General features: G+C 36.6%; 4 protein-coding genes and 1 long non-coding RNA gene across 5 annotated transcripts; 2 read left to right on the forward strand and 3 right to left on the reverse strand.

The window, feature by feature from the left end:
• Window positions 1-303: 303 nt before the first annotated feature.
• On the reverse strand, window positions 304-3,250 carry LOC111459922 (perakine reductase-like). Its single transcript, XM_023102966.1, has 7 exons — window positions 2,846-3,250; window positions 2,578-2,748; window positions 2,288-2,491; window positions 1,995-2,167; window positions 1,663-1,759; window positions 1,422-1,575; window positions 304-625 (listed from the first exon to the last, which is right to left on the reverse strand). The coding sequence occupies exons 1-7, from the start codon at window positions 2,909-2,911 to the stop codon at window positions 447-449; spliced, it is 1,044 nt and encodes a 347-aa protein (XP_022958734.1). The 5' UTR covers window positions 2,912-3,250; the 3' UTR covers window positions 304-446.
• Window positions 3,251-6,738: 3,488 nt separating this feature from the next.
• LOC111459927 lies at window positions 6,739-7,411 on the forward strand. The gene is made up of 2 exons (XR_002713354.1): window positions 6,739-7,110; window positions 7,141-7,411. It is a non-coding gene; the product is annotated as an uncharacterized LOC111459927 (long non-coding RNA).
• A 3,394-nt stretch (window positions 7,412-10,805) lies between these two features.
• LOC111459921 (ATP sulfurylase 1, chloroplastic-like) lies at window positions 10,806-14,060 on the forward strand. Its single transcript, XM_023102965.1, has 5 exons — window positions 10,806-11,392; window positions 11,980-12,385; window positions 12,450-12,710; window positions 12,796-12,882; window positions 13,677-14,060. The coding sequence occupies exons 1-5, from the start codon at window positions 10,887-10,889 to the stop codon at window positions 13,818-13,820; spliced, it is 1,404 nt and encodes a 467-aa protein (XP_022958733.1). The 5' UTR covers window positions 10,806-10,886; the 3' UTR covers window positions 13,821-14,060.
• Window positions 14,061-15,078: 1,018 nt separating this feature from the next.
• On the reverse strand, window positions 15,079-16,254 carry LOC111460040 (calmodulin-like). The gene is made up of 4 exons (XM_023103121.1): window positions 16,123-16,254; window positions 15,867-16,024; window positions 15,696-15,773; window positions 15,079-15,607 (listed from the first exon to the last, which is right to left on the reverse strand). Exons 1-4 carry the CDS (start codon window positions 16,202-16,204, stop codon window positions 15,434-15,436), a joined length of 492 nt encoding a protein of 163 aa, XP_022958889.1. The 5' UTR covers window positions 16,205-16,254; the 3' UTR covers window positions 15,079-15,433.
• Window positions 16,255-18,744: 2,490 nt separating this feature from the next.
• On the reverse strand, window positions 18,745-22,516 carry LOC111460038. The gene is made up of 4 exons (XM_023103119.1): window positions 21,795-22,516; window positions 20,090-20,754; window positions 19,477-19,667; window positions 18,745-19,284 (listed from the first exon to the last, which is right to left on the reverse strand). The coding sequence occupies exons 1-4, from the start codon at window positions 22,288-22,290 to the stop codon at window positions 18,906-18,908; spliced, it is 1,731 nt and encodes a 576-aa protein (XP_022958887.1). The 5' UTR covers window positions 22,291-22,516; the 3' UTR covers window positions 18,745-18,905.
• Window positions 22,517-23,162: the final 646 nt, after the last annotated feature.

A 23,162-nucleotide genomic window follows, 5' to 3' on the forward strand; every position in this document is an offset into this window, starting at 1 on the left:
TAATTCCAAGGAATCTTGCATGAGCATGGAAGTATTCTGTGGCTGTGGTTGAATGAAAATTACTAACAGCAATAAGACGTAGGACCTTATTTCTATGCTTTGTAAGTCTATTCTGTGAGTTGTAATTTTTGTCCCAATTTCAACTACCCAATCCAACCTGCTAGATTGATACGGTACAATTAAATATTTCTTTAGTTAATTTTTGTTATAATCATTACTGTAAACATGCGAAGTTTGTTTCTTGAAATTGTATGTTAGTATAGTTTGCAGAGAACATCTTCGGCCATGTTAATACAGTTGAAGTGAGTACAACTGTGGTTCCTTAACTGAAGTGTTTATTTATGTCTGCAGTGGTTACAATGCAATAATGTCTAACAAAAGCATGGCGAGTCCACTAAGGACTTGAATTGTTTCAAAATGGTGAGAAGTACTCTTAACATGGGGTTTCAACTCCTTAATGGGGTATCTGCAAACTTCCACATATATTTGGTGAGAACATCGTATTCTCGCTGGCCTCTAACTTCATCAACCGGCACGGCATCACCAATTTCTTTGAAATCTTTCTCTGTTAGCTTCACACTCAATGACTCAGTGTTGCTGTCAAGGTTCCCAAGTTTGGTTGTCCCTGTTGCAGAGTGGAGAAAAGAAAGAAAAGAGTTGGAATGCTTCATTTACAGAAGCAAAATACCAGAGGCCATTATGGGTTGGAGTAAATTCAAAATTCTCACCTATTTGGAGGCCAGTTTGACTCATGAACCTTAATGTATAGCCTATGGAGGAGAAGAAAATTCTCACATTTCATCAGTTTGACTTTCTTACTATTGGACCTTGAAAACTCACTCAAATGGATCATGTTAATTTTAGTCTTTCTCCTATATGCTGTCTCCACTATTTGGATATTGGAAACCAAATGTGAGATCCAATATTAGTTGGAGAGGGGAACAAGTGCTAGCGACGCTGGACTCAGAAGGGAGTGGATTGTGAGATTCCACGTCGGTTGCAGAGGGGAACAAAGCATTCTTTATAAGGATATGAAAACCTCACATTTTAAAAACCTTGGGGGGAAACCCGAAATGGAAAGCCCAAAGAGGACAATATCTGATAGCGGTGGGCTTGGGCTATTACACCAAATATACCCATATAAATGGATCACTTTATTCCCGTTACCAACCCCAAAAATTGAGAGTTATGTTGGTAGCTGATGGATCACAACAATTGATATGTATTGGCCTTTCTTTATAGTTTCTATATATAGTACTTTGGCTGCCACCACGATCACTGTATCAGTTTTTCTTTCATCAAATTAAATGTTTCTTCACCCATATAAGTTCTGATCTTGCTTACCAAGGTAACATATCTATATATATAATAAAGACAACTTTATTTTGGACAGGATCAAGAGGAAGGACATAAAAACACACCTGGGATGGGAATAATATCAATACCCTGATGGAGCAGCCAAGCTAAAGCCAACTGAACTGTGGTATAACCGTGCTTCACAGCAAGGTTAGTAAGCCTTCTGTAAATAGCTTCATTCTGTTCTAGACTCTCCTTGCTGAACCTTGGATGATAAGCCTGTCAAACGCATCCATCAGTTTGTTATATAATACAATAGAGACTCCATGGAAGAACTTGCACAGAACTCTTCTTTTACAAACCTACCAATGAGCTTTCACTTGGCAAGCTCTCTGCAATTGCTTTGCCCCCAAAGAACCCTCGACCCAGAGGACTGTAAGCCACTATCCCAATTCCAAGCTCCCTACAAAAACCCCAATTCTTCGTACACTTCCGAGTCTTTCAAGATATTATTGAATTGTTAGAAGCTTTGGTTTGAACACTTTAGGCGTCTACAAAGTTTCTAAACAACAGTTCATCTGTTTAGACTCTCTGCCTTAAAATGACTTGATATTAGGCTGAATGTTTAAAGACTAGAGATGGAACTTATAATTTAAGCGATGTGTTATTATCTGGTTTCTTTCTAGATCCTCTCTTACCTACAAAGTGGAATTATGTCATCTTCGATGTCACGACTCCACAACGAATACTCCATTTGAACGACAGTGATCGGATGAACAGCATGGGCTCTCCTGATTGTGTTTCCACTTGCTTCAGACAACCCGATGTACTTTATCTTCCCCTCTTCCACCAGCTTCTTTAGCTCTCCCATCTTCACATCAACTCACCAAAGATTCAAAAAGTAAACTCGAAATAGTCATCAATGGAAGAATGAAACATCAAGTTTTGTGACTATGAAGTTTTGTTTACTCTGCTCCTAAAGACGACTTACAGTTTCTTCTATTGGCACAGATATGTCGACACGATGCTGATAGTAGAGGTCGATATAATCAACTTGAAGGCGCTTGAGACTCGCTTCACAGCAGTTCCTTACATATTCAGGTGTCCCTTTAACTGCAATTTCAAATCCTCCTAATGGTACAATCCCAAACTTTGTAGCCAACTGAATCTTTTCTCTAGGAAGCTGTTTCAAAGCCTGCAAATTTAAACAACTTTCAGTCAATCAAATCAAACTCTATAACTGGTCAAAGTTTTTGTTGTTAATTATTCAAAATACACCACCTTTCCAATCATGATTTCATTGTCATGATCAGCACCATACAGATCAGAAGAATCAAAAAAAGTTATTCCTTTGATGAAAGCTTGTTTGATTATGTTGCATCCTTCTTCATGAGAGAGGGGAGCGCTGAGATAGCCTGAAAGTCCTGCACATCCGAAACCCAACCTTGAAACCTGCAAATTAAAGTTAAGTTTTTCACTATCATACCATGTTTTTTTTCCTTCTTTTTTTGAAGTTGTTCCCATTTCTTGATAGTGATCATAATCTTACCTCTAATCCCTGGCTACCCAGTTTCACTCTGGGGATTTGGATCAGGTTTTGGTGCTTTCCTTCCATTTTGAAGTGACCAGGGAGCTTATACGTGACCGATACTGCAATTCCTTGTGGACAAAGAACCAAGGGGAGTTTAGCAATTCATGGTGAATTTTGTTGTTTATGACAAGAAATATGCCATGAAAGTAAATAGTTTGGACAAAACTGATAGAGACATTACACCCACCTCATCTGTAAGAGTTTCATAAGTCTATTCTTTCACTTTATGGTCATAATTTTTTACCAAAACCACTATGATCCAAGATCATCAATTAATGTATGTGCCTAAAGCCAATTGGTGGGAAATGTCGATGTTACTGATAGTCAAGTCAATAGTTTGAAATTGTACGTAGTTAGGAGAACGTGATCAAGTGTTTAGAAGGGTAAAGAATTTGAATCTGCGGTAAAACAAGTGTCTCGAAATTATAAGAACTTTGAGATTTGTGTCTATTTTGTCTCTACATTTCAAGAGTGATGAACATGCCTTCAAACTTTCGACTTTGTGTCGAACATATTTTTGAAATTTTATGTCTAGTAAATCCATAAATTTTAAGAAATTGAAAATTTTGAGACTAAATTTGTAATCTTGAAAGTTCGAAACTAAATATAAACCTTAAAGTTCGAGACTAAATACAAATCCTTTACTCAAACTTGGACTTGTTTTATTCATGTATTCCTTATTCACTCGAACATCTAATTATTATTAGTCACCAATATAAATATGAATCTTATACTATGTGACAATTTTTCTTTAAGTAAGAGATGGACCATCACTCGAGCTAGTCCTACACCAAACAAAAAGGTTAAATGGTAAGTCCCTCCTCGCCCGGAGAGACTCCATGACAAGGAGATTCCGTCTGGGATGATTTAGTCAGGACAAACCTAAGCGATCTACGTAAATAGGGGTCGAGATCGACGTTTTAGTGATCAATCCATTTGTAAAGTTGGGTGTAGCCAGTCAACTTCATGGTTTCCATTTCACACTCTCTCAACTCATTCCACAAAATTTCCACCACTACTTTTCCTTTCCCAAAAACTCAAACTTGAGAGAGAGAGAGAGAGAGAGAAGAACTTAGGGAGGGCAATGGCGCAGAAGGAATTATATGGACCACTGGAAACCCCCACTTGGACTCCAACAGCTTATTCATGGTTCTAAATGGGCCCAAAAGTTTTAAATACTAAAACAACCCCTTTAGGGTTCTTATGGAAAAAAAAAACCATTTTTTAACTTAAAAATTCAGTTTTTTTCTCTTTCTCCTCAACACCCTACACAAAAAAGACTAGAAACCCTTCCTAATTACCCTTCTTGCTCCAAACAGCAGTAATGGCAGATGCCCTTCTCATGTATATATATATATATGTGTGTGTATATATATAATAAGAACATGCTATAAGATGGGGTGGTAGATATAGGACCACCTGTGGAATTTTTGGTCCCAGCAAATTGTTTACTCTTTGTGGGAAAGATCCTTACTGGTTTCCTGTTCAAGGTTTGGATATTGGAAGCCTTACTTGAATCAGTATGCATTGAAGCTATCATCACTTACTATCAGCATTTATATATATGTAAGAGACCCAAAAAGAAACCTTTATGTGAATATGTAACACTTGTAGTGGACCCTCAGTTTATGCCTTCTAACCTTCTCTTTTGTTTGAATACAATCCCTCCCCCCACCTGTTCTTGTTTCGATTTGAACCCAATGGAAGGTTAGAGGTTTGAATTCGGTCGGAGAAAAATAGAGATCATAAGCTATATTTGAGTTCGTGATTTTTGAAACTCTGTTGTCAATGAATATAACTCCGTAGTTAACGGGTTGCTACCCCTCCTACAGGGTTAGGTTCCAACTCACATACTCGTATCTGTAACAGCCAAATTCACTACTAGTAGATATTGTCGATTTTGGATTTTTCCTTTTTGGCTTCCCCTCAAAGTTTTTAAAACACATCTACTAGAGAGAGGTTTCCACACCCTTATAAGGAATGCTTCGTTTCTCTCTCCTACCAAACGGTGTGCCAATGAGGACGTTGGACCCCTAAAGGGAGGTGGATTGTGAAATCCCACATCGGTACCAGAGGGAAATAGAGCATTCCTTATAAGGTGTGGAAACCTCTCCCCGCGTTTTAAAAACCTTATGTGAAAACCCAGAAAGAAAAGTCTAAAAAGAACAGATAAGTATTTGCTATCGGTGAGTTTGAGTTGTTACATAACTATATGCTAGAGAGATAGCAACGACCATCTGCCAAATTCATTAGGGTAAGATGTCACGTATGGGTAAATCCAACTCGAAAAGAGTTACGAAATCTCAATATGAGCATAACTCAATGTCAAGAGAGAGTGACCGCTCGAGAGTTCCTTTTAGGTTTTCGCTATTTGCTTTTTTTTTTTTGTATAAAGAAAATGGGTAGGAAGCCAAGTTAAAGAGAATTATTATCACCAAGAAAGCCTAAAAGAGTGAAAATCCTAATGAAGATTCAATAAAATGATTGCTCCAACTACAATTTAAAGCCTTATTTTAATTGATAAACCCTAAGTCGTTTTCCCATTGTCTATATCAGAGTCCCCAATAAGTTGTGTTAATGCAGCTGGCAGTAGTCAGAAGGCGATGGCAAGTATGTGGCAAAATAGCAAAGCTGTAAAGAATACCCTTTTTCCTTCCTTAAACAACAAAAGATGCTTATATTCACAATCTCCACTCAAATTCCCCATTCAGAAACATGGAATCTAATCAACAAAACATACTTTATTTCACCTAAAACTTCATGCCTACATTCATCACCACATATTTCCCCCCTCTCAAACTTTCTTGGGTTTATAAAAACTGAACTTTTACCCCCCTAAACCCCCTCCGAGTAGAGATCGAACCATCGACCTTAGCACTGAATACCTCTTCTGTAGGATAGGAGACCAAACTATCGACTTTCAACATTGAGCACCTCTTTTGTAGGGTAAGAGACCGAATCATCGACCTTAGCACCGAGCATCTTGTTTATACAGGGTAGGAGACTGAACCAATGACCTTAGCACTGAGCACCTCGTTTATACAGGGTAGGAGACTGAATCATCGACCTTAGCACTGACCACCTCTTTTAAAATACAGGGTAGGAGACTGAACCATCGACCCTAGCACTGAGCACCTCGTTTATATAGGGTAGGAGACTGAATCTTCGACCTTAGCACCGAGCACCTCGTTTATACAGGGTAGGAGACTGAACCAACGATCTCAACACTGAGCACCTCGTTTATACAGGGTAGGAGACTGAATCATCGACCTTAGAACTAAGCACCTCGTTTATACAGGGTAGGAGACTGAACCAACGACCTCAACACTGAGCACCTCGTTTATACAGGGTAGGAGGCTGAATCATCGATCTTAGCACTGAGCACCTCGTTTATACAGGGTAGGAGACTAAACCAACGACTTTAGCACCGAACATCTCTTTTGCACGGTTAGAGAGTGAACCATCGAGTTTAGCACTGAGTTGTGTTCGAATTGAGTTGTTTATTGTATATAAAAGTAAAGATAAAAGGGCATGTTGTTAAAATGGGGTGTGTTTAATTATAATATAAAACTCAATCCCCTAGGGTTCCAAACCCAAAAAGTAATGTGTTATGAATGGGTTGTTTATACATAGGAAGGGCTTTGTTAACCTATCTGCAAACTGCATTAGGTGTTGTAGTCCTGGCGTGACAATATTCAATTTCAATTACCTTTTCTTGGACCACTTATATCACTCTCTCATTCTTTTGTTTTTGCTTTTGTTTTTATTCATTTACATAAATTAACTCTAAAATTTTAATGAAAACCCTAAAAATTAAATATAAAAATAAAAATAAAAGAAACAAATTTGTGTGTATATATAATCTCTCATCCCTTCGTCTTCCTTCTATCCTCCTCCATCAACAAAAAAGCTGCAAACTTTGGCTCTCTTTTTGCCCTAGTCTTTGTCGTGCGCTTACAACAGTTCAAGCTGCCAGCATGATCTAACCTTAATCTCTCCTAATTTTCGATTCTCCTGAGGTTTAAGATTAGATCATATGGCAGTTTCACCTGTTGCTGGCTCCACGAAGAATTCAGCCCTAAATTCAAATTTCTTGACCATATCAGCCGCTTTCTATCCATAATCCTTAAAAAAGGTACGAAATTTATGTTCTTTGTCCCTATTCCTCATCTGGGTTTGTTGAATTTTGTTCTGGGTCGCTCTCTTTTTGTGAATTTCTTTAGGTTTTGATGAATTTATGGGGATTTCTTGAGGATTTTGATGATTTTAAACAAGAAAAACAAGCAGATCTCTGATTTGTGAGGAATTGGAGTTGGTTTTGTTGGGGGATTTTCGAGAGAGATTCAGAGTGATTAGGGCATTACATTGAGGATGAGAGAGAAAAAGAGGATAAATTTGTAAACATGTGATCTATGTTTCTTCGTACTTGGTCGTGTTTTCTGGATTACCAGTGTGTCTTATCTAACACCAAACGATGCAGAGAAGTGAATATGATAACGATATTTCAGAACTAAAATTTCGTCATTTCTAGACATTTTCATTTTTCTTGTCATTCCATGGTTAATTTTGTTTCTTATGCTTTTAGTGTCGCAGGCAACATTTTTTTTGGGTCGATTGCAAGGCTAGATCTTCGGTTTGTGTGTCGGGTGGGACAATAAGGTAATTGTCTCTTTGATTCGTCCGAGTTATAAAAAGTTTGAATGTAAAACTTTTCTTTTCATCGAAAGATTTAAGATCTCTCCGTTTATGTGTTCATATTTTATAATGTCGATCAAAAAGCTTGAATGACTAAAAAAGAATAGTCGAGTGGTTTATGATCGATGGGCTTTCCTCATTGCTTATAGTGAGTTCATTTCTTGTAAAAATTTGTTTTTTTTCATAAGCCCATTCCATCCAAGAACGTTTATATCTTATCTTCGTGTTTATATCTTATCTTTGTTAGAACCCGATAAGATTAGAGTTTAGAGTTTGAAAAATTTGACCTCTAATTTAGAATTTTTAAGGTTGTGTATTTAATCATGGAACTTTGTTTACAATAAATCACTAAATTTTGGTTTTTTTTTTTTTTTTTTTTGATAAATGGGAGGATTCTTCAAAGTGACGGTTTAGTTTAGTTTTCGAATCTTAGATGTTTAGTTATAATAAGATTCTGAACTCTAGAAACTTTTAACTTTATTGTGTCTAATCAATTTACTAAAGTCGAAGACTTATCCAATAAAAATTAGTTTAAGAATTTCAAAGTTAAGAACCTATTTAGCATAATTATGAAAGCTCCGTGACTGACCAAACGTAATTTAACCGAAACTTTACGAGAACCTTTTTTTGAAGTACATAACAACTAAGCGTAAACGAACTTACAACATAGAAGGTACAAATCAAACAACCATGATGAAGGAAATTCATTAAAGGATGATCCCAAAAACGCGTAACTTTGATTTTTTTTTAGTTGAAGAAGGGATACATGAGAGCGATCCATTATATCAACAATATATACTTTCCTGTTTGGTGGCTCAATCACGGGAACTCCATCACGTTTTGCTTGGAATAATTGGGAGAGGGGGAAGAGAGAGAGACAAATATGAAGGAGGGTTATTAATAATGGGCAGTGATATCTAATGCTATCCCTTCCAAGTTGCCATCAAAGTTGTTGGAAAATGAACCATTGCGAGTCTCTGTCTGATGTCGCAGAAAAGTGGGTTCCTCTGTGTGGCCAAAGGGTGGATCATGGGGACCTTCAATCTCCATTTTTGACTGCATTTATGCCTACATTTCTACTTTTTCCTTCATACCCACATCACAAAAACCATACTTTTTTGAGCAAAGTACGTTTCTTATACATTCCAAGTCCTTCTTTGGGAGGAAACAAATAGAATGGGTTCACACCTCAACGATTGGCAACTAAACACGAGGGATGCACTTGTTACAGAACTTAACTCAACAACTTACGAGCTAACGACATTCATGCACTACTGAGTTCCTGAAAGTACCCCTCTTTCAAAAGAATTTGCAGCATGTCATGCCTCGAATAAGGTTCTTGGATTTGCATCGAATTAAGCCACATGCTCCACCACTTGGGCAAGCCCACGTACTCCCCAGATGGGATTAGTAGAAAAACGATTTGTTTTGATAAAATTTGAATATGATTGAACTAATAATCACAATTTTGTAAAGTTAACCGAAAAAAATATCAACATACGGAGTCATTGCATGTTTAGAATATTTATTTAAGGAGAAAAATGAAGGGACAAATTTAATGATAAGGGGTGGTTCGCCAAATTGTTTGATTACCCTTTGACTTCATTTCTTTGCTATTTTAAAATGAATCCAAACTTTAAAAAAAAATTAATTAATAAATAATGAAATGTAATATTGGTGTTTGATAATATTTAATTATTTAGTTTTTAAGAATATTTTTAAAACCTATATTAAAATTTAAAATGTAAAAGGTAAAAAAAGGAAAACAATTATTTGGTTTTTTTTTAGAAATGTATTTATTTTCTCACAATTTTTTATAATAATTGTTGAAATAGTCAAATTCCAAAAACAAATAATATATATAAAAAGGAAGATATTTTGTTTTTAAAAAAATAAAAAGAAATAGAAATTAGTAATTTAGTATTTAATCAAACCCCAATGAGATTACAGTGGTAATCCTGTATTACGTGATTCCTAAATATTAATTATATAATTAAATTTAAAATATAAAAAGGCCACAACTTTTGATAGCTGTCAGCTTTACCTGTTATTGTCCTTTTCCATTTTCTTTTAATAAATATTTTTAATTGCTTTATATAATAAATTAATTTATATATACCACTCTTTAATTACTTCAAAAAAAAAAAAAAAAAAATCTAAAACTAATTTAAATAAATTATCTAAATTTCTTTATTTTACTTCCTATAATTTGTAAAAATTAATTTTTTTAAATCGATGATTATAAGGGATGGGTTGAATGAAGAAAAAATGATTATATTGTCACGAACACGAGAATAATCTATAAAATAATTATTTTTATTTTCTTCATTTTTTTAAAAATATTTTAAAAATCAGATAAAAAACTAACAAGAGTTTTAAATTCTTTCAATTTGTTTAAAAAAAACAAAATTGTATAAATTCTTTTATAGATTTTTTAAAACATTTTTTTTTATAAAATAGAGGTATATTGAATAATGATATGAATAAAAATTAAATTAGAGTTGATCCAAGTCGAGATTAGACCGATAAAAGTTTTTTTTTTTAATTAATTTTAATGTAATGACTTTTTAAAAGGCAAATAATGCAATTATTTTAAACTTATTATGGCTGCCCAAAAGTTGAGCTTAATAGAAAGCTGTGAAAATTTAAAATCTAACAAAGTCTTCATCCATTAGCCTTAATCAAACTCCACTAATCGTAATTAATTAATTTAATTTTTTCTAATTATTTTCTTTTTCTTTTTTTACCATATTCTTCCGAATAGATCTTGTAATCCCACGAAAATATGTTTTTTTTTTAAATCAACAAATTAAATTTACTTCCCATAATCAAATGGGTCTCGAGAAATTAAAAATTTATTAGTGTAGCGTTTTTTTAGAGTTGAACATCCAAGGATGTTTCTGAACATAACGTGCAAGATCGTGAGCTGTCGAGTTACATAAATCCTCAAAGGAAATTTATTATTGTTTTTCTCGACTAATAATTAAAAGTTTTAATAATTTAATGATTAAAATGATTATATAGTCAGGAACATATAATATAAAATAATATTATTACATTACTATTGAATAAAATCCATTTACCATATTTTTTTTCAATTATTGCAAAAAAGAATTTTATTTCTTTTAAAAACTACGGATTATTAAAAAATAATAATAATAATTGAAATATAAAAAAAAAGTACCTTTTAGTTTTGGCGCATAATAAACCGAATTGATCATGCCATTAATTATTAAAACCGCTCACGGAAGAAACAGAGAAGAACAGAACCGAAGCGGGGCCTGAGCTTGGGTCTTCACCTCCAATGGCGTCGATGGCTGCCGCCTTCATCAAACCCTCAAACGCCTTCCCCCACTCTCCAATAACCTTCATCAAAACCACCTCACCGTCGATTAAACTCCCAATTTCTCTCAGAATTAAAAACAACGCTCACCGTCGGATCCGGGTCTCGTGCGGGTTGATCGACCCGGATGGAGGCAAACTTGTCGACCTTATTGTGGACGAATCCATGAGGGCTTTTAAGAATCGGGAGGCTCTGAGTCTGCCCCGAATCAAGCTGTCGCGAATCGATCTGCAATGGGTGCACGTTCTGAGCGAGGGCTGGGCTAGCCCTCTTTCCGGGTTCATGAGAGAATCCGAGTTCCTCCAAACGCTTCATTTCAATTCGCTCCGTCTTCATGATGGATCGGTTGTTAACATGTCGGTGCCCATCGTTTTGGCCATCGACGATGCCGTCAAGACCCGAATCGGCGCCTCCTCTAAGGTTGCGCTCTTCGGCTCCGATGATCGCCTGGTTGCAATTCTCAATGAGTAAGATCACGCCTTTTGTTTTAACCGTTTATTTTTTTTTCTCATTTTATATATATTTTTTTTTAAATAAAGAGTAAATTTTTTTGGGCTTTTAAAAATATGCCTTGTATTTAATTTTTCATATAAAAACATTATATTAAAATTTTATAATTTTGCAATTCGGATGCTACTCATATAGTAAGCTCGTAAATATTTGTTTTAATTAATTGAGTTACATATCGAGAAATTTTATATTTGATCTACACTGGACAGTATTCTCTTTATCGGTGTAGGAATAGAACTGCAGCTAACACGAACCAAGGTCGTATTTTTCTTTTTTACTTGATTAGATAAAAATAGAATTTCTCGATCGATCGATTATACTAAAAAATTGTAATTTTTATAAAAGAGTTCGATTTTTTAAATTTTTTTATAATAATAATTGATAAAAAAGGATGAGTAGATATGGACATTTTAAGACGAGGAGTGTTCGTAGGTTTTTCTTAGTACAACAAGTGGGGTATGAGAATTTGAACTTCCATTTTCGAGAAGATTGAACATTTTTAAACTCAATTTAATTGGTCGGTTGTAATTTTTTTTTCGAGTAGTATTGAGATATACAAGCAACCGAAGGAAGAAAGGATTGCAAGAACATGGGGAACAACAGCTCCAGGTCTTCCTTATGTTGATGAGGCTATTAAGAATGCTGGAAATTGGTTGATAGGAGGTGATCTAGAGGTCATTGAACCAATCAAGTACCACGATGGGCTCGACTCGTTTCGATTATCGCCTGCACAACTTCGCAACGAGTTCATCAGCCGCAATGCCGGTGCAGTGTTCGCTTTCCAGCTTCGCAATCCGGTGCATAACGGTCATGCTCTGCTCATGAACGATACTCGTCGACGCCTTCTTGATATGGGCTACACCAACCCCATCCTTTTGCTTAATCCATTGGGTGGCTACACCAAGGCTGATGATGTTCCTCTGCATTGGAGGATCAAACAACATCAAAAGGTATCACACCCCTCCTTTCATATCATGTTTCCATTTTCCTCAAATACTAACCACACTTCATTAGGTTCTTGAAGATGGTGTGCTTGATCCCGAGACGACCGTTGTCTCCATTTTCCCGTCGCCGATGCACTACGCCGGTCCAACCGAGGTGCAGTGGCACGCAAAGGCAAGGATCAATGCAGGGGCTAACTTTTACATTGTTGGTCGAGATCCTGCTGGTATGGGCCATCCTACTGAGAAGAGGGACCTTTATGATCCTGACCATGGGAAGAAAGTATTGAGCATGGCTCCTGGTTTAGAGCGCCTAAATATCCTTCCTTTCAAGGTATCATATGAACTTGCAACTTTTCTGCCACAATCACTTCATATTTCTACATATCCTTTAGTTCCAACTTCCAATTATAATGCAGGTTGCTGCATATGACAAAACTCAAGGCAAAATGGCCTTTTTTGATCCTTCAAGACCTCAGGATTTCCTCTTCATATCAGGCACCAAGGTACTTCTTCATACCAATCTTCGCAAGTCGAGAGAATCGATGTCGTTTCATAGCTTTTCCAACAGGAAATTACTGTATTTTCTCTTTAATACTAAAAAAAAAAGAGGGGTGTGAGATCCTACATTGGTTAGAGAGAAGAACGAAGTATTTCTTATAAGGGTGTAGAAACCACTCCCTAGTAGTCGCGTTTTAAAACCTTGAGGGGAAGCCCAAAAATGACAATATCTGCTAGCGGTAGGCTTGGGCTGTTACAAATGACATCAGAGCTAGGCACCAAACGGTGTGCCAGCAAGGATGCTGGCTCCCAAGGGTGGAGAAGAGAAAGAAACATTCCTTATAAGGGTGTGGAAATTTTTCCCTAGCAGATGCGTTTTAAAATTTTGAGGGGAAACCCAGAAGGAAAAGGAAAGCCCAAAGAGGATAATATCTGCTAGCAGTGGGCTTGGGCTGTTACAAATGGTATTAGAGCTAGGCATCGAGCGTTGTGCCAGTGAGGGCGTTGGGCTCCCAAGAGGGTAGATTGTGAGATCCCACATCGGTTGGAGAGAAGAACGAAGTATTCCTTATAAGGGTGTGGAAACCTCTTCCTAGCAAACACGTTTTAAAACCTTGAGGGAAAGCCTAGAAGAGAAAACCCAAAGATGACAATAAAGATGACAGTATCTACTAAAGGTGAGCTTGGAATGTTACAAGGGTCGAACAAAAATATTTTTCGTTCCTTACTAGAATCTAGGCTTCCTAGAAGGAACAAACTGAAACATTCTGAGTCGAGGTCTCTTCTTGGTATTTGTTAGATGCGAACTCTTGCAAGGAATAAGGAGAACCCTCCAGATGGGTTTATGTGTCCCGGTGGCTGGAGCGTATTGGTCGAATACTACGAAAGCTTAGTTCCAGCAAACAATGGGAGTATCCCCAAACCTGAAGCTGTAGCAGCTTAAATCCTGTAGATCATAGTACATCACAGGATTTCAGCACAACACTTTATGCTCCTGTTTGTGATATAAACTTGACATTCTGTTAGATGTCTTGAGCTGAATAAAGTCATTTGAGGCAGTGGCCTAACCCTGTAACATATATGCTCATGGGCATGTAAAATTTAAGTGTGATGCATTTCGATTTTCATTTTTATGTAATATAAGTGTGATTCTAGCATAGCATGGTAAGTTTGAATTTCTCTTTCTGGACGGGTTGTCTCTTGAAAATTGTGAGATCCTACTGTTAAAGTCTTATAACAGTGTGGAAACCTTTTCCTAAAACATTCATTTTAAAACCGTGAGGTTGGGGGTCAAAGCGAACAATATCTGCTAGCGGTGGGCTTGAGTTGTTACAAACGATATCAGAGCCAGTCATCGAGGTAGTGTGTCAGTGAGGACGTTGGGCTCCAAGAGGGGTGGATTATGAGATCCCACATTAGTTGGAGAGGGGAACTAAGCACATTCCTAACAAGAACGTGGAAACCTCTCCCTAGAACACGTGTTTTAAGATTGTGAGGCCAAAGGTGCGGTAAGCAAATGAGTTGATTAGAAGGCTTTAATCTAGAGGATGGGACCAAAAATTCTCTTATTGAACTCAGCAGCTTTATAGGCTAACTTTTTCATGGAAATATTTGTTTTTGTGTATTAGCCTTCAGGCATTGACTTCCGTGTTCATATTGAAGCAGCAGGAACGGGAGAATAAAGCTATAATAGTTCAAGCCCACCGCTAGCAAATATTGTCGGCTTTAGTTCATTACGTGTAGGAAAAGGTTTCTACACCCTTATAAGGCATTTTTCGTTCCCCTCTCTAACCGATGTGAGATTTCACAATCCACTCCTTTGAGGGCCAGCGTCCTTACTAGCACACCACCTGATGTCAGGCTCTAATACCATTTGTAAGAGTTCAAGCCTACCACCAATAAATATTGTCAACTTTAGCCCGTTATATCTCGTCGTCAGCCTCAAAATTTTAAAAACGTATTTGCTAAGGATAGGTTTTCACACCCTTAATGTCTCGTTCCGCTCTCCAACCAACGTGGAATCTCAAACAAACCGAATTTCAACATTGCCTCGTCGTAACAAACCTCAAATCAGAGCTGCTAGTCTTCAGAACTTAGCATCATATCCTAAGCATCATAGTCTGTGAAAGAAACATGTACTTTTGCCTTTACAAAGAAAACAGGTAACTACCAAGAAAGTGAAATGAAGTTGATAGATTTGGTCAAGCTTTCTAGTTTTGTTTGGAAGAATGATTACACACCAACCACACACACAACCCGCTCTCGAGCTCGAGTAGCAAAAAGACACGTATTAACATCGACATCGAAGAAATTTCTAAAAATACCTCAAAATTCTCATCATCCTGTCTTCTAAATTCAACCAAGAATGCTCAGCTAATTCAGCACATCATATAATATAAGCTCTTTTTGCTTTCTTTAGCTTCCAAACCATACATCAATATCATTTCTTTGTATTTAAACCATAAACTCCTATAGCTTCCAAATTGACATGATCTCAAATACTAATATACAAATCAAACAAGGGTTACCTTTCTTTCTTTGGTTATCATATTATCATTAGAAAAAGCCTCGCTTTGATAGGATTTCTGAGGCATGTTCAGTCATGATCTTGACGAACTCAGGGTAATCGACTTGGCCATCACCATTCAAATCAGCCTCTCCGATAATCTCAAGAACTTCCTTATCTGTTAACTTCTCCCCCAGATTCAGCATCAGATGAACATGCCTCAACTGCACATGAAAACCAATTTATGATGATATAAATAGCATTCCTTGATGGGTTTCCTGAAAAATTGGAGAAGATTTTGTGTTTGTTTACCTCATTTGCTGATATATACCCATCTTGATTTTTATCAAACACCTTGAAGGCATCTTTGAGCTTCTGCTCTGTTTCTTCCTGTAAAACAGGGCAGAGAAAATGGGCTCTCAAATTTATAACAAAGAACTCAAAATCAAGGGGCATGAGATGAAATGAATGGAAATGGTGGACCTTCATGATGTTGGACATCAATATCTGAAACTCCCAGAACTCGATGGTTCCATTGCCATCGGCATCGACTTCTCTGATCATGTCCTTCAGCTCTTCCTCCGTGGGATTTTGACCCAATCTTTTGATCTCTGTTCTAAGTTCATCGAGTGTGATGCAACCTGCTCGTTCAATTCCCAACATAAAAAGACGTAAACTGAACTGTTCAAACAGAATTCAATCATGATGTTACAGAAAATGAAAGAAGAAGATGACCCACCATCTCTGTTTTTATCAAACAAAAGAAAAGCTTCTCTAAGCTCATCCATTTGTTCTTTAGTTAAAGCTTCCCCCATCTCCATGGAAACCTTAGAAAGGGAACTAACACAACTCCTCCAGAGGATAGAGAGACAGAGAGAGAGACAGAGAGGAGAGTCCTCATGGGTTATATGAGTATATATAAAGTCACGGCCAATCAAAAGGTAATAGATTCAAATTTTTATTAAATTTTGATAGCGAATAAAAAAATATTATAACATCCATATATTCCATGAGTATGAGAATGATACCCATGTGTTGGGAGGTTATAGTTTGAAGTAGATTTTAATATTAATTTTTAGGAGAATTTAAATTATGAAAATAATATAATGTAAGCTAAATTTCACTCGGGTCAAAGCTTTGGGCAATTTCGTAGAAGTTCAAGTTTAGAAGAAAAAAATTGACATTCAACTTTTGTGGAGTTTCATGAAAAATCTTGATCACGAAGATTCGCATTATTTTATTTCCATTTTCTTTTTTCAAGAGAATTTATTTGATTATTGGTAGAAACAAATTATAAAGAAAAACTCGATTTTTATTTATTTCAAACGTTGTATTTGGATCGTTATTTAACGGAACTTACATAGCAATATACCAAGTTATATATTTTTAATGTATAAATTTAATTGTATTCTCATCTTTAATTGTATAAATTTTGAATAATTAAATTTAAAATTTATTGAACGGTAAAATGAAATTAAATTTAAATTACAAAAACCAAATTTATAATTTAATGGAAAAAATGGACCACTTAAATTTGAGTAAATATAGGTTGAAATAGAATTAAGTTATTTTTAATTATGCTTGCACGCATGGATGAAGGCACGTTTTTTTTCCAATTATGTATGCATACATGCATGTATGGATGCATGCATGTTTGTAAGTTTTCTTTGAAGTATGCATGGACGCATGGGTGTAGGCATGCTCGAACATGTATGTATGCTTGCTTGTATGGATGCATCAACGAATATTGTTCCCTAGTGCAATAAAATAAAATCGATAATCATGACATAGAAGTTGGGGGGCCAACAAGTTTGAAAATTGAAGATAAGACAAAATGTACTATAAAATCACGCGGTTTTCACTCTAGGATTTTCTATGGTTCGTATTTTTTTTTGTTCGATCCATAGAAGTTTATTTAAATCTAAATTTAAATCGTTAACTTTAGGACAGATAAAAAAAAAAGAAAAAAAAAGGTTACCATGTGCTTCATAATGACTATTTCCTTTTGGTAAGTCAAGGACCTATACAGGTTAATATTGGACCTTAAATCCATCTCCTAGATTTTGTCGTTCCTCCTAAGATTTCAAAGGAATGAACGAATGAAATATATTTATCGTTAAAAAAAGAAATAAAAGAAAAAAGAGGGAGGAGGGAAAGTTCGACTAGAAATCGAATAATCTCAAACAAGTATATGTAAACAAGTATATGTGAGTAGTTGGGTCATCTTTATGACACTCCTATATTTGGTTGTCAAGGACACTAGTTGGACATTAAGTTTTAGGTCGCGATAAACTTATCTACAAATTATTCACTCCAAGCCCTTCAATGCTTTACTAACCTGTAATATTGACCTAAGATGACCACGGGGTCAATCCATGAATTTGTACCGTTCACATTCTTAATAACCAAAATGTAGTCGATTCATAAATTTGTATGTTCACATTCTTAATAACAAAAACAAAAAAAAAAAAAAAAAAGAAAAGAAAAGTAAACTAATCACTTCCCAATTCTGCTATAAAAAAAATACAAAGGCTTAGCTTTGGAACTTAGGAAGAAAGTTTCAAGGTTGAAGCTGTGGATGAGAGCTCCCACCAGCATAAGTAATTATAGCATCAACCTGAATGGTCCTAGTCATACAGGGCGTCCAAACAAACTTTGATTTTAATATCATAATAAAGTTTGAGGTTCATGTGTAATTTCAGTTGTCATCACTCCATTGCCCATACAATTTCGTGCACAAATAGCACTGTCCTAGATGAAAATACGGAAGAAAATGACGTTGTTTCTTGCTTCATTGGGGAGGGAAGTAAGTAGAGATTTGATAATGGATTTATAAGTAAGGAATACATCTCTATTGGTACGAGATTTTTTGGGAAAATCAAAAGTAAATCCATGAAAACTTATGCTTAAAGTGAACAATATCATACCATTGTGGAGAGTCGTGGTTCCTAACATGGTATCAGAGCTATGTCTTTAAATTAGCTATATCAATAGAATCCTCAAATGTCAATAAAGAAGTTGAGAGTCTCGAAGGTATAGTCAAAAGTGACTCAAGTGTCAAACAAATGGTGTACTTTGTTTGAGAGCTCTAGATAAGGAGTCGAGCCTCAATTAAGGGGAGACTATTCAAGGGCTCCATAAGTCTCAAGGGAGGCTTTATTATGGTGTACTTTGTTCGAAGGGAGGACTATTGAGGATTGTTCAGAGAGGAGTCTCACATCGGCTAAATAAGAGGTTGATCATGGATTTACAAGTAAGGAATACATCTTCATTTATACGAGATCTTTTGAGGACAATATCATACCATTATCAAGAGTTGCGATTCCTAACCTTGCAGCCATTCAAAATCATCTCGATCATCTCAGGAAAGAAAGAAGTAAGCTAATTTATTAACTTAAAAGCTTTTATTTTATGTACAATGCCAGAAAAACGGTATCCACTCCGATAAAGCATTCAATTTTCTTCAAAATGAGCTATAATACTGCAAGTTTTTATATTCACTTAGCAGTAGGAAAAGAAGACTTACAAAGACGTCTCAGATGGCTTCTGAACTTCCCGGAGCTGGACTGAATTGTTGAAGCAGTGATAAAAGCCGAAATGTGGGAATCTCTCATACCAGGTTTCCTGCTGAACATGTGTGTCCCAATGCTCCCCACTGCTGCTCTTGCCATACTTGTGAACCCAGCCTGAACCACTGTGGCCCTCGCCCCACGTACGGTTCCACCGTTCTCCATGTTTACCTTCCCACCATGTTTCCCCCTGTTTGACGCCATGACCATTCGAATCGAAGTTTTCGTCCCATTTGTCGCCCCACTTCGTCCAACCATCACCTTCACATCCTTCAGCCCATTTATCTGTGTACTTGATGCTGCCACCTTGTCCATCATACTTTTCACCCCATCTGCAAGAAGAAAGTTACATGCTAAAGCAAACTCAAATAGACAATTTCTTAAGAAGCGTGTCACCAGATTAAACGTACGAAATCTCGAAGAAGGAATTCAGAGGATTGAGAATGCATCACAAAAGACCAAGTGAAGAGGACAGCAAGAACAACAGGTGATTAGCATCTCCAACATTTGAAAAATTTTGATACCTTTCATGCCAGATATGAGCATGACCAGGATCGACATATGTGTTCGGGTCAATTTTACACCATTTATGAGCATTTTTTTCAACTTGACCAGAGGTATTATAATATTCCCACCATTTCTCTTGCCACTCGGTGCCACTTCCATTTTTCCCCCATTTGTCTGCAGTTTTTTCAAGGTGAACAAGGCCTTGCTCCTGAAAGAAAGTAAGTTCAGTTATGGTCATAATAAGGACTACTTGCTGCCATGATTGAAATTAGGAACCACATGAAGCAATTTCCAGGATCCACATTAGAGATCATTTCCCGACATCGAAACATCAGCGAATCCTTCTCAGGTATCAGAGAGAGAGACACAAAAGAATTTGTTAGATATCAACAGACAGATTGTACATTACACACTCATAAAGGCATTTCCATCTTCTCGCAATATCCAATGAAATGGTTTAACTTCGTTTTCAAATTTGGCAAACTAGCATATGGATTCGAACTAACCATTAAGCACTTTAAGTGAGTGCATAAAACAAAGACTATTGAGACTTTAACTGATTGCATAAAGCAAATATTTTACAAGGATAATGCAACAGAAGCAAGCAAATCATTAACAATTTAAACTGACCTGCTGCATAGATTCTCTCCAATATTCACGCCAAACACTTCCATAGGCATCGCGGCCAGATTTCTCTGAACCAAGTTCCTTATAACCAAACTCATCAGCAGCTTCCCAATACTTGTTCTGCCACTCGGTGGCGAAGTCTGCGCTAACTCCCCTCGTTAGTGTCCACTTGCAAATCACTCCATCCGGTCTCTGCTCAACTCCCATCTCCTTCCACCATCGTGACCCATCTGAATCTATTCCTTTTGTTGATTCTTTATCTATGCTACTAAGCGCCTGAGATGCTTCTGCTGCAAGTACTGAAAACTCCATCCCAACATTTTCATCGTCTTCCAAGGAATGTGTCTCTGTATTGGTTTCCAATGATTCTAACTTTTCAATGTCCATCAATGATTGAAAAGGTGGTAGAAGAGGTTTGACGCTTTCAGGAAGTTCACTCTGAAAAGGAATTGAGAGAAATCCCACCGGAGGCTCTTTCTCCTTAACAAAATTGGATAGCATTGGATATACCTGTGATTTTTCAATTGGTCGCAACTCACTGAAAGCATTACCATTCCCATCATTATCTGGAGGGGGTGTCCAAGACCAGAAATCTGGACCAGGGGTCGCAGTTGGTGAAGTTTCAGACTTGGGTAGCAGGGTGTTCTCGCTTTGAAATTCAGATGATGCTAGATGAATCAAAAACAGTATAGAAAAATAAAGAGTTAGTAAGAGAGCCTAAACAACCACATAAGAAGTTAACAAGTCTAAATACATGAACCATTAAATTGTCTCCTTCAAATTACTGAACCACAATAACACTAGTTCTCCATTCTTTTCTAGGCGTGCTAGTTGTCATGGTCATGTTCGTCCAAGGCTTGTTTCTCACGCCATGCCAAACCCTTTATTGGATTTCATGTTGTATTGTCTTAATATTGTATTTTCTGTTTGTATGACTATTCGGTAAAATCATGTCTAGGCCTATCAGACCTAAATCGCCCCAAAATATACTATAGGGGGATGTGATCAGTCGTTAACTCCTCCCACCTAGATTTTGTATGACCGTTCGGCGAAAACACGTCTAGGCCTGCCAGACTTGAATCACCTCAAAATGTACTATTGGAGAATGTGACTAATTGTCAATTCTTCCCGCCCGAGTTATATGATATTTAAGTTGTGGTATTTCTTGCTTTGCATATGGTCTTATAACGACTTTCAAACCTTCTTTCAACTTTGCTTTCAAACTCTCTTTCGAAAATCACTCTGCCCTCGTTTCTAAAACCTTCTTCTCAAAATGGGGCTAGAGACTTGAGCATACATTGCCTGACCGTAGGCGACAAGAATCCAAATTGGCTTGACTCACTCAGTATTGGGAGTGAGTGCCACACAATCACAAAAGTTCACTACCAAGATAATTGCGATTGTAACACTAGAAACACTGCCATTATTTTCTGTATTAAGATGTTGATTGCAGATCTATGTTAACCAATCAATTTTCTGAGCTTGAAACTCAGAGAAGATATGCCTGGTCAAACATGGAAGTTTATTCATTCGCTAACAAGCCAAACGGACATGTACCAACTACTTGTAATATTCAAAGTTCAACTTCAAAGAAGGTCAAATACAGAAGAGAAAATAACCTAGAATTTATATAAATGTGTAACTTGACTTCAACTCATATAATCAACAAATAGATCAGTTCTTCAAGATTCAATAATGTTAATAATACCTTCTTCACGATCGAGCAGTCCACCGTCATTCCTACTATTCAAATTCAAAGAAGTATTCGAATCAGCTACAATTCTAGTCTCACCAACAAGTGCACGAGCAGCTGCAATGGCGGCAGTGGCTCGATGTATGACCTGCATCCGCTGAATCTTATCCCTTTCCTCCGTCGGGACCTGAAGAATCTTACTGAACTCCTCGCTCTTCTCCTCCAACTGATCATCACTTCGATCACCGTCATTGCGATTGTCATTTCCCACAGTATTCTCCACAACTTTCCGAAACTCATTAGCTTTCCTCTGGCGCTCCACCGCGTTCTTCCACATCCCGAGATACGATTCTTCTCCATCCGAAACCCTAATTCTCAATCTCCTCGTGCCTCTCGCCCGCCGAATCTCAACCTCTCGTTCCAGAGGGAGAACGAGAAAGTTCTTGTCATTGAGTTGGGGAAAGTTGGAGATAGCGGTGGCGCGTGGACAAACTCCAAATCGGAACGTCATTAATCCGGAACTGAAGTGATGGAATTGTAAATTTCAGGTAGTGATTTGATCTGTGAACGCCATTTTTCTTCCCCAGAGTACACTCCTACCCCTCCGGAGATGGAACAGAGAGTTCTTGAATTGGAAAAAAGGCTACGATACCGTTACCCACGGTCACCTTTCTTTCAAATAAATGCTTCTTTAATCTTTATTGGTCACATTTCGGACCCTCAGCCTACTGTCACGCCGGAGGGTTCTTCTTTTATAAGTGTAAAAACATTTTCCTTTTTGGGAATAAGAGATTTAAAAAAAAAAAATTAAATTAGGATCGTATTTGTTTTGGATTAATTGAGGTATTTTGTAATTAATTTAAATCTCAATTTAATTTAGATATTCGGGAATTAAATAAATACTAACAAATTTTCATTAATTTAACCAATTTCTTTTAATTATGTTTAAAACTTTAGTCGAATTTTGGAGAATAATAATTTTATTTAATGAGCTCATTTAAATTAGAAATCCTTAATAATTATTATAATGTTATGATACAAGTATTTCGAAATTTTGGTATTGCACTCGTCTAGTAGGTTCGTACTTTAGTGGGTTCTCTATAAAAGTTTAAGCCTATTGCTAGTCGATATTGTCCCTTTGATCCATTATATATAGCCTCACGGGTTTTAAACAAGTCCATTAAGGAGAGGTTTCTATATCCTTACAAGACACCTCTCCAACCGATATAGGATCTCAAACATTGTACTTTTGAGTTAGAGGCTCGTAATCTTTACGAAATCCAAGTAAATAAAAGGTATATAAATGAATTAAGACAACTTATACCGCCAAATGTTTTGATAAACATGTGAATAAAGCAAAAAAAAAAAAAAAAAAAAAACTTT

Source organism: Cucurbita moschata, unplaced genomic scaffold (genome assembly GCF_002738365.1).
Source record: "Cucurbita moschata cultivar Rifu unplaced genomic scaffold, Cmos_1.0 Cmo_Scf00023, whole genome shotgun sequence".
NCBI classification, from domain to species: domain Eukaryota; kingdom Viridiplantae; phylum Streptophyta; class Magnoliopsida; order Cucurbitales; family Cucurbitaceae; genus Cucurbita; species Cucurbita moschata.

What these genes read in the sequence shown, in the direction of transcription:
- LOC111460040 (XM_023103121.1), bottom strand. Translation starts at nt 16,204, where the DNA reads ATGGAGATGGGGGAAGCTTTAACTAAAGAACAAATGGATGAGCTTAGA. An exon ending in GTTTGATAAAAACAGAGATG is followed by an intron (nt 16,025 to 16,122) that starts GTGGGTCATCTT and finishes TTGAACGAGCAG; the next exon opens with GTTGCATCACACTCGATGAA. An exon ending in GGTATATATCAGCAAATGAG is followed by an intron (nt 15,608 to 15,695) that starts GTAAACAAACAC and finishes TTTCATGTGCAG; the next exon opens with TTGAGGCATGTTCATCTGAT.
- LOC111460038 (XM_023103119.1), bottom strand. Translation starts at nt 22,290, where the DNA reads ATGACGTTCCGATTTGGAGTTTGTCCACGCGCCACCGCTATCTCCAAC. An exon ending in GGAGAGAATCTATGCAGCAG is followed by an intron (nt 19,668 to 20,089) that starts GTCAGTTTAAAT and finishes ACTTTCTTTCAG; the next exon opens with GAGCAAGGCCTTGTTCACCT. An exon ending in GCTCATATCTGGCATGAAAG is followed by an intron (nt 19,285 to 19,476) that starts GTATCAAAATTT and finishes TTCTTCTTGCAG; the next exon opens with ATGGGGTGAAAAGTATGATG.
- LOC111459921 (XM_023102965.1), top strand. Translation starts at nt 10,887, where the DNA reads ATGGCGTCGATGGCTGCCGCCTTCATCAAACCCTCAAACGCCTTCCCC. An exon ending in CTGGTTGCAATTCTCAATGA is followed by an intron (nt 11,393 to 11,979) that starts GTAAGATCACGC and finishes TTTTTCGAGTAG; the next exon opens with TATTGAGATATACAAGCAAC. An exon ending in TCTTCATATCAGGCACCAAG is followed by an intron (nt 12,883 to 13,676) that starts GTACTTCTTCAT and finishes GGTATTTGTTAG; the next exon opens with ATGCGAACTCTTGCAAGGAA.
- LOC111459922 (XM_023102966.1), bottom strand. Translation starts at nt 2,911, where the DNA reads ATGGAAGGAAAGCACCAAAACCTGATCCAAATCCCCAGAGTGAAACTG. An exon ending in CTGTGCCAATAGAAGAAACT is followed by an intron (nt 2,168 to 2,287) that starts GTAAGTCGTCTT and finishes GTTGATGTGAAG; the next exon opens with ATGGGAGAGCTAAAGAAGCT. An exon ending in GACATAATTCCACTTTGTAG is followed by an intron (nt 1,760 to 1,994) that starts GTAAGAGAGGAT and finishes GGGTTTTTGTAG; the next exon opens with GGAGCTTGGAATTGGGATAG.